Genomic DNA, 13,561 nt, shown 5'->3' with positions numbered 1-13,561 from the left:
AAGACGGGATTTCGGACTTGTTCCGCGACTTAATCCCACCTTGTTCGTCTACCGGGGCCCACTGCTCCTCCTGCCTCGGCCCCCGCTCGTCTTGGCTCCGGCCCTCAGCTCCCAAAACAATGGGTTCACTTAATGCAAGGATTTATGGACGTGAAAATAATATCAAACGGGCAAGAAAGAGAACGATTCACGAGACATTACTGCAACGTTAATCCGCGGGATCTGAGATAAAAGCCGGACTTCGCTCGCTATAAATCCTCAGATTCCCAAACGATTATAGTTGTCGGAACGGAGGGGGGGTTAGACGGGAGAGCAGGTCTTTGATTCGCCGAGCGCCAGTGTTCATGTCTGAGCTGGGGAAGCCATCGCTCGGCCTTAACTCACACGGCAGCTCGCTCTTCAAGAGATGAAGGAAGATGAATAGAGAGGACCAGGGATTTGTTATCTTAAATCAGTCCGGGGCTGCAGGCAGACTTTTATACAACTATATGAAGATTTATGAGAGTGGCTCTTTTTTTTTTGTTGCTACTACTTACTGTAGGGCAGTGCCATTTACCGTTCCGTTTTATCCATCATATGCACAGGCACAAATGTACACACGTAGTATATTTCAGCATTACATCATAACTCAGCTAAAGTACCTTGGCATATGGGGCCGATTCCTCTCGTTATCCATGTCGGGGGAAACCTAATCTGTGAACACGTGTTTCTGTCGTCCCCATCTGAGGGAGAATAAAGCACAGCGTCCGGGCTCCCGCCGCTCCTGACGAAGGCGTGGGCCGCTCGACGCGCAGGGTGACGGCCCGTCGAGGAATCAGGAAGCAAAACGGCACGTCCGTCACCAACGGCGTCGACGGTGAATCAGGCGCTCATTGTTTGTTGCTCAGGATCAGGGAGGCATCCCTCCCCTTCTCGGGCGACTGGAGAGCTATCAAAACATAGCTCGACACGCTTTGGAGCCGAATAAGCACATGGGAGACCCGACAGTGTGTGAGGCACGAGGTGAAGACAAACTTGAGTGTAATGTGTTGAAGCGAGGACTGAAGAATACTCAAAGTGCTGCAGGGGGAACCGGCTACATCGGCTCCTTCAAGTCTGAGACCTCTACTCACACAACAAGGTCCTGAACACTGGTCCGCCCTTTGGCGTTACGACGTGAGAGGAAATGGGGTCCGTTTGCACTCACTTAGAAGCTCCAGAAAGACCCCGTTCACGCATCCCCTCGGCCCAGGACAACGCAAAGCGGGGCGTTCGCCTTGCGCTCAACATGTTTGGAGGGGAAAACCTCTCTCACGCACGGCGAGACGCATAAGTACAGCTGGCAGCCTCACTTCCCATCACTCTGTTATTCAAATTAAGGGGAAAGACGGAGTGAGAGAAAGACATGACGAAAGAGCAAGATGTGGAATAATGACGGGCTCCTCTGTTCAGGCCTTAGTGAGCGCCGTCACCTTCTCCTGACCGTCCCCTGCCGCCGCCTGCTCCACAACCTCACTGCTGTAGACCCCCCCCCCACCACACACACACACACACACACACACAGCTATCAAAGTTAACACTGTGGAGAAGCGGAAATGTGAATGTGAGGCGACCTGATTTGGACCGGTGGGGGGTTTTAGTTGGAACCTCATCAAGCGGAGGCCCGTGGAATCCTCCAGTGGGTCGCTTGGTTTGGAGGCCGAACTTCTCTTGAGACCCCTCCCCTCTTTTACCACCCCCGCCGACTCGTTCACAGAGCCACCGTTTTCAAAGGTCCAGTGACATCTGAGTTAGTGATTTGGCACACAGCTGGAGCAGGACACCGGGGTTTAATTGGGCCGCGGCGCTCTGCTGGTTTCAGCGGTAACTGGATTCGAGCCCTTTCCTTCAATCTCGATCCAACCAATCCTCTTTTAGGAGTTCGTGCTCCATCTGGATGTGACAGCTTTAAGTGTCTTCTTATGCGCATTTTCAATTTGCGCAGAGGGTGGAAACACCGGATATTTGAAATAAGCCAAAATATTTAGCTTGGCCGAGGGAAAAGTTGGTGCATCCATTAAAGCAAAATGCAGTGCAATAAAACAGATTTATCAAATTACCCGTAAAGTTTGAGGTTTCTGCTCCATTTTCCTCAAATGAATACATGAAACAAACATAAATGTCACATTTGCATCAGGTTTAGCATCCTCATAATGCCGTCGTCTCAACCGTTTATCTCAGGGCAGCAAACTGCTAATATTCATGTGAAAGTAGTGGATGGAAACGTGCTTTTTCTTTTTGCTGATTTTCAGAAAACTTGTTCGAAAAGGAGCGTTTAGTGTGACGTTGAATGGAAACCTGGCTCAGGACGCGTGCGCTTGGGATGATGACAAATAGTTTCTGAACACATTTATAGGAATGTATGAGTTGGGTGAAAATCTGCAACGACAGATGAATAGGTATTTTTCTCGAGAATTTCATTTTCAATTTAATTTTTTCCGGCTTTATATGACAGGTCAGACTATAAAGACACGCGCCAACAGAGCCACCGGGAAGCCAAATCACTATTTAAAATTCATTAAAGATGATTGCAGCGTGAGGGGAAAGTACTGCAATACTCTGAAAATCTACATCAGCTGTAACGGCCAAATCCACTCACTGACGAGATGAAAGGTGTCAGCTCTGTTGACACAACTGTGCACTCCGGAGCGAACTTCGTGGCTGGAATCTTCTTCTCTTAAGGGCAGAAATCCCAGAAACACTGGAACACGCATCACTGCTCTCAATCTATGCCCGTACAAGTTTAGTTGGATATTCTTTAATATAAAATGTAGCAGTTATCAAGAATAATGTCAATTCGTACAACAGCATTTCATTTACAGCAGGAAATTAAAAATATTTTCTGGAGACTGTACAAATGTGATTTCTGATGGATAAAGTAGACGGCAGAAGGGCTGAGAAACAAACAGGTGAACGAGTAAAATCAAATGCAAGAAGGGAAATTAATGTGACACTAAAATGAATAAAAGACTAGGAGTGTTAAGAGTCCCTTCAACATGTGTTATCAATACTGAACACTTTTATTACCCTTTTTTAAAAATGGACAGAAATCAAATATATAAATATTACAGCGGATGAAAAGGGTAGAATAAACGAACATAAAGAAATGTGGGCAACATAACCTGAGCTGGACATACAGCTAGTGTATGAGAGGAAAAGGTTTGGGGAACAGTTTGACATCGTGGCAATATGTTCATTTATTATTATTCTTTACCATGGGTTAAATAGTCGATACCTCTCTCATGGCTGTACGTTAAGGATGGAGCCAGAGCTAGAAGGTAATTAGCTTAGCTTAGCATAAACAACGCATGGGGAGCTCTGGCTCTGACCACGGCATGTGGACCAGCTCCTTTAAAGCTTATAAAAGAATAAATATCTTGTTCAGAGTGAAACAACAATAAAAAACCACAACTTTAGAGCTGCTGCCTGGTTCTGATCTTTGTACGGAGCTAAGCTAGCAGCAGACCAGTCTTTATGCTAAGCTAAACCAAGCTAAGCTAAGCGCCTCTTAGCTCAAGGTCCATCAATGATATGTGAGCATGAAAGTGGCACCGACCGGCTCGTCTCACTAGAAGTAAGGCGGCAAACTATTCCTTTAAAGAGGAAGATATTGCTCTTCATCATTCATCATTCTTCAGCAAAGAAAGGAGAAGCTACCAGGGCTGGAATATTGTTAATGATAGTAGTAATAATAATAATACAGCCAGGATTAGTGACCGGCTGCTGTGAAAAACAGTTAGAAGTAACAAAAAAAAGGAAAGAAAGTATTAAGTAAAAAATGAGTAAGTCAGACCGGGAATAGGAGACGCAAATTAGCAATAAACTTCTAATGCTCATAAAGTCCGGGGCAGCTACTTTTCAGCATTTCTCTGAGTTAAACCCCTGGACGTGTGCTGCGGACCTTCTATGAAGCCATTTTTTTATTTTTTATGTGAATAAAAATAAAGACTCCACCCTAATAAAACACAATTGTGAACATTTTCTTCGAGCACACAGCCAAAACGTGTCCAGTTCTGGGACACTAAATGGCAAAGCTGTTATGTTGGGCACCTTCGTTTGAAGGGGTGGCTTTTTCGAAAATGCTACAAAATGGAATATATAACACCTAAATAAAAATGGCTCTCTGTGTGCTTTGTCCGGGGTAAACTAGACTGGGGCGATGAAATCCAAACACTTGACTGACGAGACGCCTCGGGTGTGAGGAGCCGTCAGCAGGGTGGCTGCAGTCGAGATCAGGAGTCAGGATAGGCATATAAAAGGAGGATATTAGAAAATATATTAATTTCTCTTAAATAAAATTACACTTACTGCCCTTTCTTGGGAGAGTACCTGACGGTGCTTTGTTTGGAGTAACAGTCACGGGAGCATTACAGACGCACAGAAACACAGAAGGCAGACATGTTCTCTTCTCTTTTTCCTTCTGAAGTGTTCCTTTACAGACATATGCGAGTACGTTGTCCAACAAGAAAGAAATACGTCAACCCCTTTGGTTTCTAATGGCCTAATGTTATAAACACACTAAAGACAAGAGTCCTGGTTGGCGCGGTTGCTGGTGTGCTGGCAGGATTGCTGGTGCAGCAATGGGTCCAGGATCGGCCCCCGTTCTGGTTTCAGGCCTCCGACCCCGTTGAGACCCAGACCGATGTCCGAGGTCCGAGGTCCAGACGGCCGGATCTGGTCAGACATGGAGGTCTGCATCCAGACTACAGCGGAGGTCTAAATCCGGCCCGAAAAGCTCTTTGCGGCGACGCAGCAGTCTTGTTTTATTCCCGTTACCCCCCCAAACACCAGCAGACATAGAAAGATTATTTTTTTTAAAACGTGCATATTTTCGTCAAAGCCCTTCCCTTTCCTCCTCCGCGTGGATTCTCAGGAGTGGGTCCAGATGACCGGAACCCAGTGGGTCTCCGTCTCCACTTTCCTCAGCGCCGTCCGCAGCTCGCCGAAGGCCGTGGAGAGGTCTTCGTTGACGATGACCTTCTCGAACAGGTGGCCGTGTTGGGCCTCCAGCGTCTGGGCGGCGGTCACCATCTCCTGGAAGTCCTCCTCCTGCAGCGGGGCGGGGGAACAGAGACGGAGACGGAAGGTGAGAGACAAAAATGCAGAGATGAAGGCGAAACCACCTCATTTGAGGGCAGCCTCAGTAAACAGAGATACATTCACATACTGTAAACGCAAAATAGACGGCCTTGAACACGCACATAAGCACAAAGTGGCCCGTGCGGAGCCCTTTATAACATGGTCCCCACACATGAACCCTGGCACAGACCACGCACTAAAAGCTCCCCGCGCAGCAACCCGACCTCAAGGAATTTTCATCATTTCCTCACACGGGGCGTCGGATTCACAAAGAAAAGTCCTCAAAATAAGCAGGGGACAAAAACATAACCATCGTGCCTAAAAAGACAGACATGTAAAACAGACATTATAGCAGGTCTGGACTTTGTGTTATTTTATAGGGGAATGACAGCTTGAGCCGGACCGCGTGACCCTGGCTGCAGCTTCAGGGTCATCACTACAAAGCAAGAACACATCTTGGAAATCAGTCAGTACTTCTGTACATTTAGTACACTATATAAAGAAAACGTGCGTAGGTCTCGAAACACTTTGCATCACACAGACTGACTTACTCAATTTTCATCTTGACTTTATGAAGTGAATGAATTCCCTTATATTAGGCGGGGCGTTGTCATATAGACTTGATTTAAAGGGGATGTCTAAGCGCATTTTCTGGTTCAGTTGTATTTTAGGTTTTTACTAGAACATGTCTACCCGCTTTGGTGTTATAAAAAAAAAGACTCCCACGGTCTGAATACACCCGAATTCACCCTCTGTCTGGGCGCCTGTCTCTTTAAGCCCACGTACTGAAAAAAGCCCCAGTGGGATCTGATTGGCTGGCGGGAGAAATATGAAGCGCCTTTGCAAAGGTAGCTCTTATTCTAATGAGCCTTTGTTTGGTATACCAACATGCCAGCTTTCAGAATTGTGTGCAAAGTAAAAATGTGTGTGTGCATTGAATGCAGAAAAACTGTAATAGAGCAGGGACATCTGGGAATGTCACACAATGTTCATCATACCGTAAATATACAAATATTGCAATACTTTAGTCAGTGGCTCAACCACCATTGTGCTACCTCCCTCAGCGAGGGACATTTATTGGAATGAAAAACTTTGAGATTGCCCCTTGAGAAGTCTCTACATCTTCCGTCGCAAACTAAAAACACATCTTTTTCGACTACATCTTGAAAGGAAAGTACCACCGTAGTAGCACTTAAATGCTACTTACTGATAGCACTTTGTAGTTTAACTTTGTTGAAGAAATTGTACTTTCTTGATTCTTGTTGTTCTGAGTTTGTACTCATGGTTGAATGCACTTAGTCGCTTTGGACAAAAGCGCCAGCTAAATGAAATGTAATGTAATAATGAAATGAAGTCACGGTTCACTAATTCAGCGGATGAATGAGCCTCATGAGTTCTCAACATATTACGGTCAGCGTCGCTGCCTAGACCTGTTTGTTGAGCCTCGCCAGCACAACACGAGGGAGCTGCGTGAAACCCCCACGTGCCGCCGCATGGAGGTTTGGATAAGGGGTCTTCCAGGTCCGTATGCAAATCAGCCGTCCAGTGTACTGAACAAAACCACATGCTAACTGTGAGGGGCGGCCAAACATCATATTTTTATCAGGGTGGGAGTAAACACGCCGCCTATCTGGGGGCTCCTGTATTCATAGACTGGGACCAGGTATCTCCACGGTGGTCCCCTCTGAGGCGTCCGGCTCTGTGGGTCCTGGCTGGGTCGGCCTTTTCGGTGCGACGGCGGGGCTAAAGTTGCTGCACTGATTTAGCCGTGTGTTTTTACTGGAAACAGATACGGTTTATATAGCGAGCCTCCATTTGCCAAACACACAATTATAAATACACACAGACGCACATTCATGCACATCAAGAACTCCAGAGCACGTGTGTATGCATGCACTCCAAACTCTCTCTCTCACTCACACACACACACACACACACACACACACACACACACACACACACACACACACACACACACACACAGCCAAGAAGTCGCTTCAGAATGTTTCTGGTGGGTTTTCTGCTTTTCCGTGACAGATTAGCTGAGCGGCTAAATAGAAAACACTCAAAATGCCCGTTTTCTGTTGTTTTTTGAACAATTTAAAAATTAAACGATGGACTACGTGGTGGTTTTATCAGTCCGTGAGCCGGAGGATGACAGGGCAGAAGGTTTGTCATTGGCGGGGATGTTATTCCCGGTCATCTGGACCCAGGTCTCCCACTGTTAGGACTCACAGATGACCTCCGCGTCCGCCGCCAGGAAGACAACACCTCGGACTGGTCCTGGCAACTAAAAGAACCCGGGGAGCTAAGTGTGTGTGTGTGTGTGTGTGTGTGTGTGTGTGTGTGTGTGTGTGTGCGTGCGTGATGTTTCCATGTCTGCCTCTCGTTAGGCCGTTCCAGGTAAAAGAACATTAATCACAGCGGGGCGCTGCTTAAGGGACAGCTAGCTGGGTGGAGGGACGGAAAGGAGAATGAAAACACGCGGGGAGAATATAAGAGGAGATGCAAGGTGAAGGAAAAGAGGCGGAGGCAAGAAGAGGCAAACGGAAAAGCTGGGCGAGTGAGTGGATATTCTTTTGCTGGAGCTGATGATGCCACTTCTGCAGGTCCAAAGAAATGAATTCCTCCCCTCTGCAATTAGATTGCTTCATTTCCACAGAGACGACAGAGTTGTACGACTGATGCTTAACCGGGCTGCAGACTTTAATATCAATGTCATGTGTTTATGGCTTGTATTTTATTTTGTACATTTTTATTTTTACTGATTTTACTGCACGCATGCACACGCTTTATTAATCCCAATAACACACTTCTCTCTCCCTTTCTAGTTAAGCATTAAAAAACGTTATAATTCAGCTTTAAATGGCACTACAGCTGATTCATGCATTGCATCGGGGCTTTTCTCCTACGCTGTGCTTTAAATGTCAAATCACCTCCAGCTCCAAAAAAAAAAGTAAAAAGAGGGGGGCTTAAGTCAGACTGCTGAAACAATGAGACGACTGTTCCCCCGGCCTTTATCATTACAGCAGCCCTGTCTCTTTTACAGAGAAATACAGCTGGCGGTGCACAGAAGACGCCCGGGACGACCTCGCCCCACGGCGGCTTCTCTTTCAGAGCTTTTTTTAAACGGCCAATCCGAGGAACATGGACACAGAACCCGGTTTGTTACCCGGCTGACTTTTATGTACGACTTGAGAGAATAGCATGGGCTAATAAAGGGACAGAGAGTAATAACAGCTAGGGCACGCGTTGTTGGTAACCTTCCTGTTCCTGACAGCCCGAGCTCCTCGCTCTCAGGACCCCTGCCAGCTGGGAGATGAGACCCAGTGATGTTTCACCGCGTGACGAACGCAAGCCGACTTCCTGTTTCGCATGGAGGTTTTTAAAAAGTCAGACGGTGAAGTTAAATATCGACGTTGAGTCAGGCAGAGACATTTATTTAATAAGATGACGGTAGGAAGGAGAGGACATGATTCTTCTCAATAGTTTAAGGGTAGCACTATGCAGCTCCAAAACGCGGCCAGGAGCCCTGTGGGCGGAGCCGTCGGGCCGTCACATTACGCTTTGCTGCTGTTGGTAGCTTCAGTGTTATTTCAACAATTTTGAACTGAATCAGAGTGCACACATTTGAACTTTGCCCAGGCTATCCCATCATGCACCTCTGCGAGGGATTCACTGCTTCACATAGAACATGAATGGGAGTTAACTGCTTAATTTGATGGATTGAGAATTTAGACAGATAGGTCAGGCATGTATATTTATATATATATATTTTTTTTAGGTCAGCACTAAAGATGTTTTTTGCCGGTGAAGTTCAAGTCCCACGGTTTCGTTAAGGTCTCTTTAAGATGCGTACCATCCAGAGGTCAATGAAAAGTCAACCTTTAAGTGATTTGGCCATTTAAATGTATGGCAACCAGGGACCTTTTGTCTCGGGTGGGGGGTAAATAGCGAGTGGGAAAGTAAGCAGGAGGTGGGCATTCATATATATATATATATATATATATATATATATATATATATATATATATATATATATATATATATATATATATATATATATATATATTATGCAAAATTATGGTTCACGTGTCATGTTATTTGCATATGTTTCCAATAAAGAAAACATATAAACCCCCAGCTGGAAGAGCTGGAAGAGGTTTACACCTGCAGCTCGCGCCCCCTCTCCGCTCCCCCTCGCGGTGCCGTGTCGTGTCCGTGTCTTCCGACAGCCTCGTCTCTCCCCTCCCCCGTCTCTCGTGGTGTCCCGTCAGGACCTCCGCGGTGCGTCGCTGACCAAAATCTTGGCCTCGGCACCGCCTGCAGGCGAGTGAGACACGCGCTCGCCCGCAGGCGGTGCGAGGGCCGGTAAAACCACCTCCCCCCCCGAACACCGGCTAATTGGTTTCATCTGCGTCGGGATGGAGGTGTGTGGAGAATGACCTCATCACTCACTCACTCACACACACACACACACACACACACACACACACACACACACACACACACACACACACACACACACACACACACACACACACACACACACACGTGCTGTTATTTCTTCTTGCCATTATTCTGTTGTGTGGTCCTTTATATCATTAAATAGAACTTCATAAAAATATAATGTATGGTTGCATTGTGGTTCAACAGCATTTGTGTCTGCTGTGAATGTGCTGTGTGTTTAGAATCCCCCTTTATCCAAAACGCATGCGTCTCCTACTATCTCCTGTTATTTTCTGCTTCCCCCTCTCCTCACAGAGGTCATTAAACCATCAACAACCGTAATCTCATCTGAGCGGCATCATGAAAAGTACATGAAAAGGATAATAGATCTCCTGCGATGCTTCATCAGGTTGGATACCTCCATGCGTCACGCAGCTCGACGTCCCCCGTGCCCTCTTACCGTGAATGGCTTGGCCGATCCCTTGTCGTCCTTGCCCGATATGACTTTGGCGTTCTGTCTGGTCTCCCTCAGCCGCTCGATGGCAGGAGGCTTCACCAACACGACAAAGGGCTTAAACTCCCCCGTCCGCAGGAGCTTTATGGTCTGGAAATAAATGTGAATCATGAAAAGGGAAAGGGGAGTGTGAGGTGTGGCCATGGTGCAACACAAGTGAGAGAGTAACTTAAGAAGCTTGCATCAAGCTAATAGATATGAGGTTGCACTTGTTAGGGGTGACTAAAGAAGGATTATTCGGCTTTTGGCTCATGACATCGGGTTGCTATGTGTTCAAGGGTTAAGGGGAGACAATGTAAAACAAATATACATGAGTCTTCTTTGAGTTCTTTAAAGATGGAAATCAACTATTAACTAAAAGAAAGAACCATGAAACTTCCCCAGTTTAATTACTGACATTAACACTTATTTTCTGTTTTGCATCTTTTCTAAAATGTTATGTTTAAATATGCAAATGAGACATTATCTAACGTTAACCTTTGGGGAATTTAGGCAAAATCACGCAAACAGACAAAAGTAGTAAAATAAACCCCTAAATGTGTGTTTTTCATTCCACTATTCTGAAAAAAGACATCTAATGACTCAAAGTTGACTCAGTGCATGAAAAAAACAACGTTAGTGCCTGAGGTGTCTCTCCTTAAAAGCCAACCGGTGGTTGAAGGATGGGTGTGTGACACTGAGGCCTCCAATGCTCTTCTTTTAGAAGACAGCGGCCTTCTTGCCTCTTAGGTCTGATGACAATTGCGTGACACGATAGCGCCCATCTGCTTCCCAAGAGGTGGGAGAGAGGTCAGGGCTGGTTAGCGGTGGCGTCAGGCCGGCTTCGGGGCGCTCCCCTCTTGGTCCTATAGCAATCAGGGATCCCCACTGTGCTAACGGGCGCTGGGTCTGAAACCCGCAACTGATATGAGGACGGATGAAAAGCCAAAGGAGGGGCAGGAGAGGAACCCCTGGGAGGCATTCCTCTCCAGCCGAGTCAGCGTGGGAGCAATAACATGTTCTGACACTGCCGGTGATCCGATCCATGAGTCTTGTTGTGGAGGGTGTGGGTGTGGCTTACACAACACAATTGCATGCCAAAAGCAGAAAAAAAAGGCACATAAGTAAATGCACAAACACCCACATGAGCTTCCACAGGCTCGTTCTCACAGACGTTAGCCGAGGGCTGTGGGGCCGAGTCTCAGGTTTGAGAAGCTGCCAGGCTAATCTATATAATGGTGCGTTTGTGCCCGCCATTATCCACTGAGCAAAAACAAACAGGGAGGAGCTGGCGGGGCAGAAGACGGGGCGATGCGGGCCGGCGCTGGACTAATGGTTGCTCGGGACATTTTTTTTTCATGGGGTTTGATCGCCGCTACTACACCCAAGACACATAAGCCAAAGAGGAAATCTTCAAATAGAGGAAATTAGAGGTAATTGCTCCCGGCAAAAAAAAACTATTTGGTAACCCAGTAAGCAGCCAAGGCCTCAGAGAAGCCTGGGGCGAGAGAGAGAGAGAGAGAGCGCTGCTTCTGAGGTACCACAGGGCTACAAAAAAAAAGAAAAACACACACACATACAGGGAAGTGAGGGACAATGGTCAGTGAGATGGAGAGGACGAGGCCTGTGTCACTCACATGAGGCTGGATATCCAATAAGCACACTTTGTTCTTAGAGAGGACGGAGCGCACGGAGTCTAGACTCGTGCCGTAGTAGTTCCCTTTGAACTCGCCGTACTCGATGAACCTGAAGAAATAGAGAGAGGAGAGATGAGAGGACTGTTGAGGAGGAAAACACAATTTCTGTGCATGGCTTAGTTATTTAATGCAACGCTGACGTCCCCTCGAGGGTAACATTGGAATCTTGTCCCAATCTGGTCGGCTGCGTCAGCACACTCCTGAGATTCGTCTCAGATATAATGACATATAAAAACTCTACAAATCCACAGAGACGGGAGGATTACCCTCTCGACCGCTGACAGATCTGAAGATATCCTGCAGCAGAACTTGAAAACCAGACAGTGTCCCGTGCAGCCCGGCTTTCCATCAGCAGCGCCTTTTTGTTCCAGAAGGGACATGAACGGCAAAAACCTTCCCTCCTTTTTAATCCACCATTTAAACCCCACCGAGCAAACACTTTTCCACCAGATAATCCCCCCCCCTCCTTTGACACCAATCAGCTGACGCGAGGAAGACAAAAAGAACAGTCACGTGTATTTTTAGCCGAAAACAAGGAGGGGGGAAAAACAGGGCAGCGAGAGAGAGTAACAACGTGGAAAGAATTTGAAGCTAATGGTGTGTCATGCGAGCAGTCTGCTCATGACGAGTGACCGCCGCCGTGCGACTGATGCCATGTAAAGAGAACGTTTTATGGTAATTGCCCATGTAAGAAAGTTTTACTCAGCTTTTTTTTTTTTTTAAGAAAGGAGGCTCTATAAGAAACCTCATATTCGGTTATGGGAAAGTCATTTAAGAGCTTACAGTAGCCTGCGCTAAAAATAAAAAAACTCACACCTCGCAGCACCCTGCTGTTAAGAAGAGGGTAAGAAGGTGAGCGGATTACGGTGAGGCGCGCCGGTGGGGGTTTGGCTACGTTGACGATGTGGATGCTGCTGCCATCTTGACACAGAACAGGGCTTCCCTTGGGAAAGTTCTTCAGGCTAAACGCACTCACGCTGTTGTTGCTCTGTTTATTTTCTCGTCTCTGCTGCATGCGATGAGGCGTAACGCAAACAAGTTCATCTCCCTCCTCGTCCTCTGCGCTGCCTTGTAATTTCAGCGCCCCACATCACAGCTCTGTCGCTCACCCCTCCGACTCCACCGAAAAACATCGCATGCCTCCGACCCACACCGCAACACGGCCTAAATATACAACCCCCACCCCCACCTTTCCCTTCTCCTCTCTGCATGCTCTGACACTCTATCTGCCCTCGCCACCACAGGCTTCCCTCTGTGTCACACTCGTGTGTGTGTGTGTGTGTGTGTGTGTGTGTGTTTGCGTGCATAAATGTTTTGCATATGCACCCCTACAGTATGTCTTCTCCCGCCGCCCTCCTTCTCTCAATCGTGTGAGAGCGGCAGAAAGGCATCAATCATTCTTCTGACTGCTACTACAACTTGGATTTCAATTTGTTGGCCGCAAATGTCAAGGCGGGCCGCGGTGTGGCTGAGAGAGAGAGAGAGAGAGAGAGAGAGAGAGAGAGAGAGAGAGAGAGAGAGAGAGAGAGAGACACACCTCGGGGCCACCGTCTGGAGATCGGTTACAGAGAAGCAAATAGATTTTGAGAATAAAGTCAAAACATTTGGAGAAAAGGTGTTTTCTACAGGCAGAAAACATCATATGTATCATATTTTTAGAATAAAATATAAATAAAAATGTTGGAGGATGGGACCCGAAGTCCTACATTACAATGATAACCGTGTTATCGTAGGGTTGAGGGTATTTCAATGAAATTGAACCGATTAAACAATAAATGAGTCATTCAGAGACACGGTGGAGGACAGCTCAGCCAACGGGATCAAT

The 13,561-nt window shown here is 46.8% G+C and overlaps 1 protein-coding gene across 1 annotated transcript in view; it reads right to left on the bottom strand.

Annotated features, from left to right (window-relative positions):
• Positions 1-2,770: 2,770 nt before the first annotated feature.
• Positions 2,771-13,561, bottom strand: part of mpp7a (MAGUK p55 scaffold protein 7a) — a gene marked incomplete at its 5' end in the record, with an annotated part of 91,404 nt that continues 80,613 nt past the window's right edge. The window contains 3 exons of the mRNA XM_079234443.1: positions 2,771-5,067; positions 10,007-10,150; positions 11,677-11,785. Of these exons, the coding sequence (XP_079090569.1) occupies positions 4,888-5,067; positions 10,007-10,150; positions 11,677-11,785 (433 nt within the window). The 3' untranslated portion in view covers positions 2,771-4,887. The remainder of the gene's footprint in view (positions 5,068-10,006; positions 10,151-11,676; positions 11,786-13,561) is intronic.

Source organism: Taurulus bubalis, assembly GCF_910589615.1.
Source record: "Taurulus bubalis genome assembly, chromosome: 18".
Taxonomy (NCBI): Eukaryota; Metazoa; Chordata; class Actinopteri; order Perciformes; family Cottidae; genus Taurulus; species Taurulus bubalis.
Note: the sequence above shows the minus strand (reverse complement) of the source record. Positions and strands in the feature narration are given on the sequence as shown.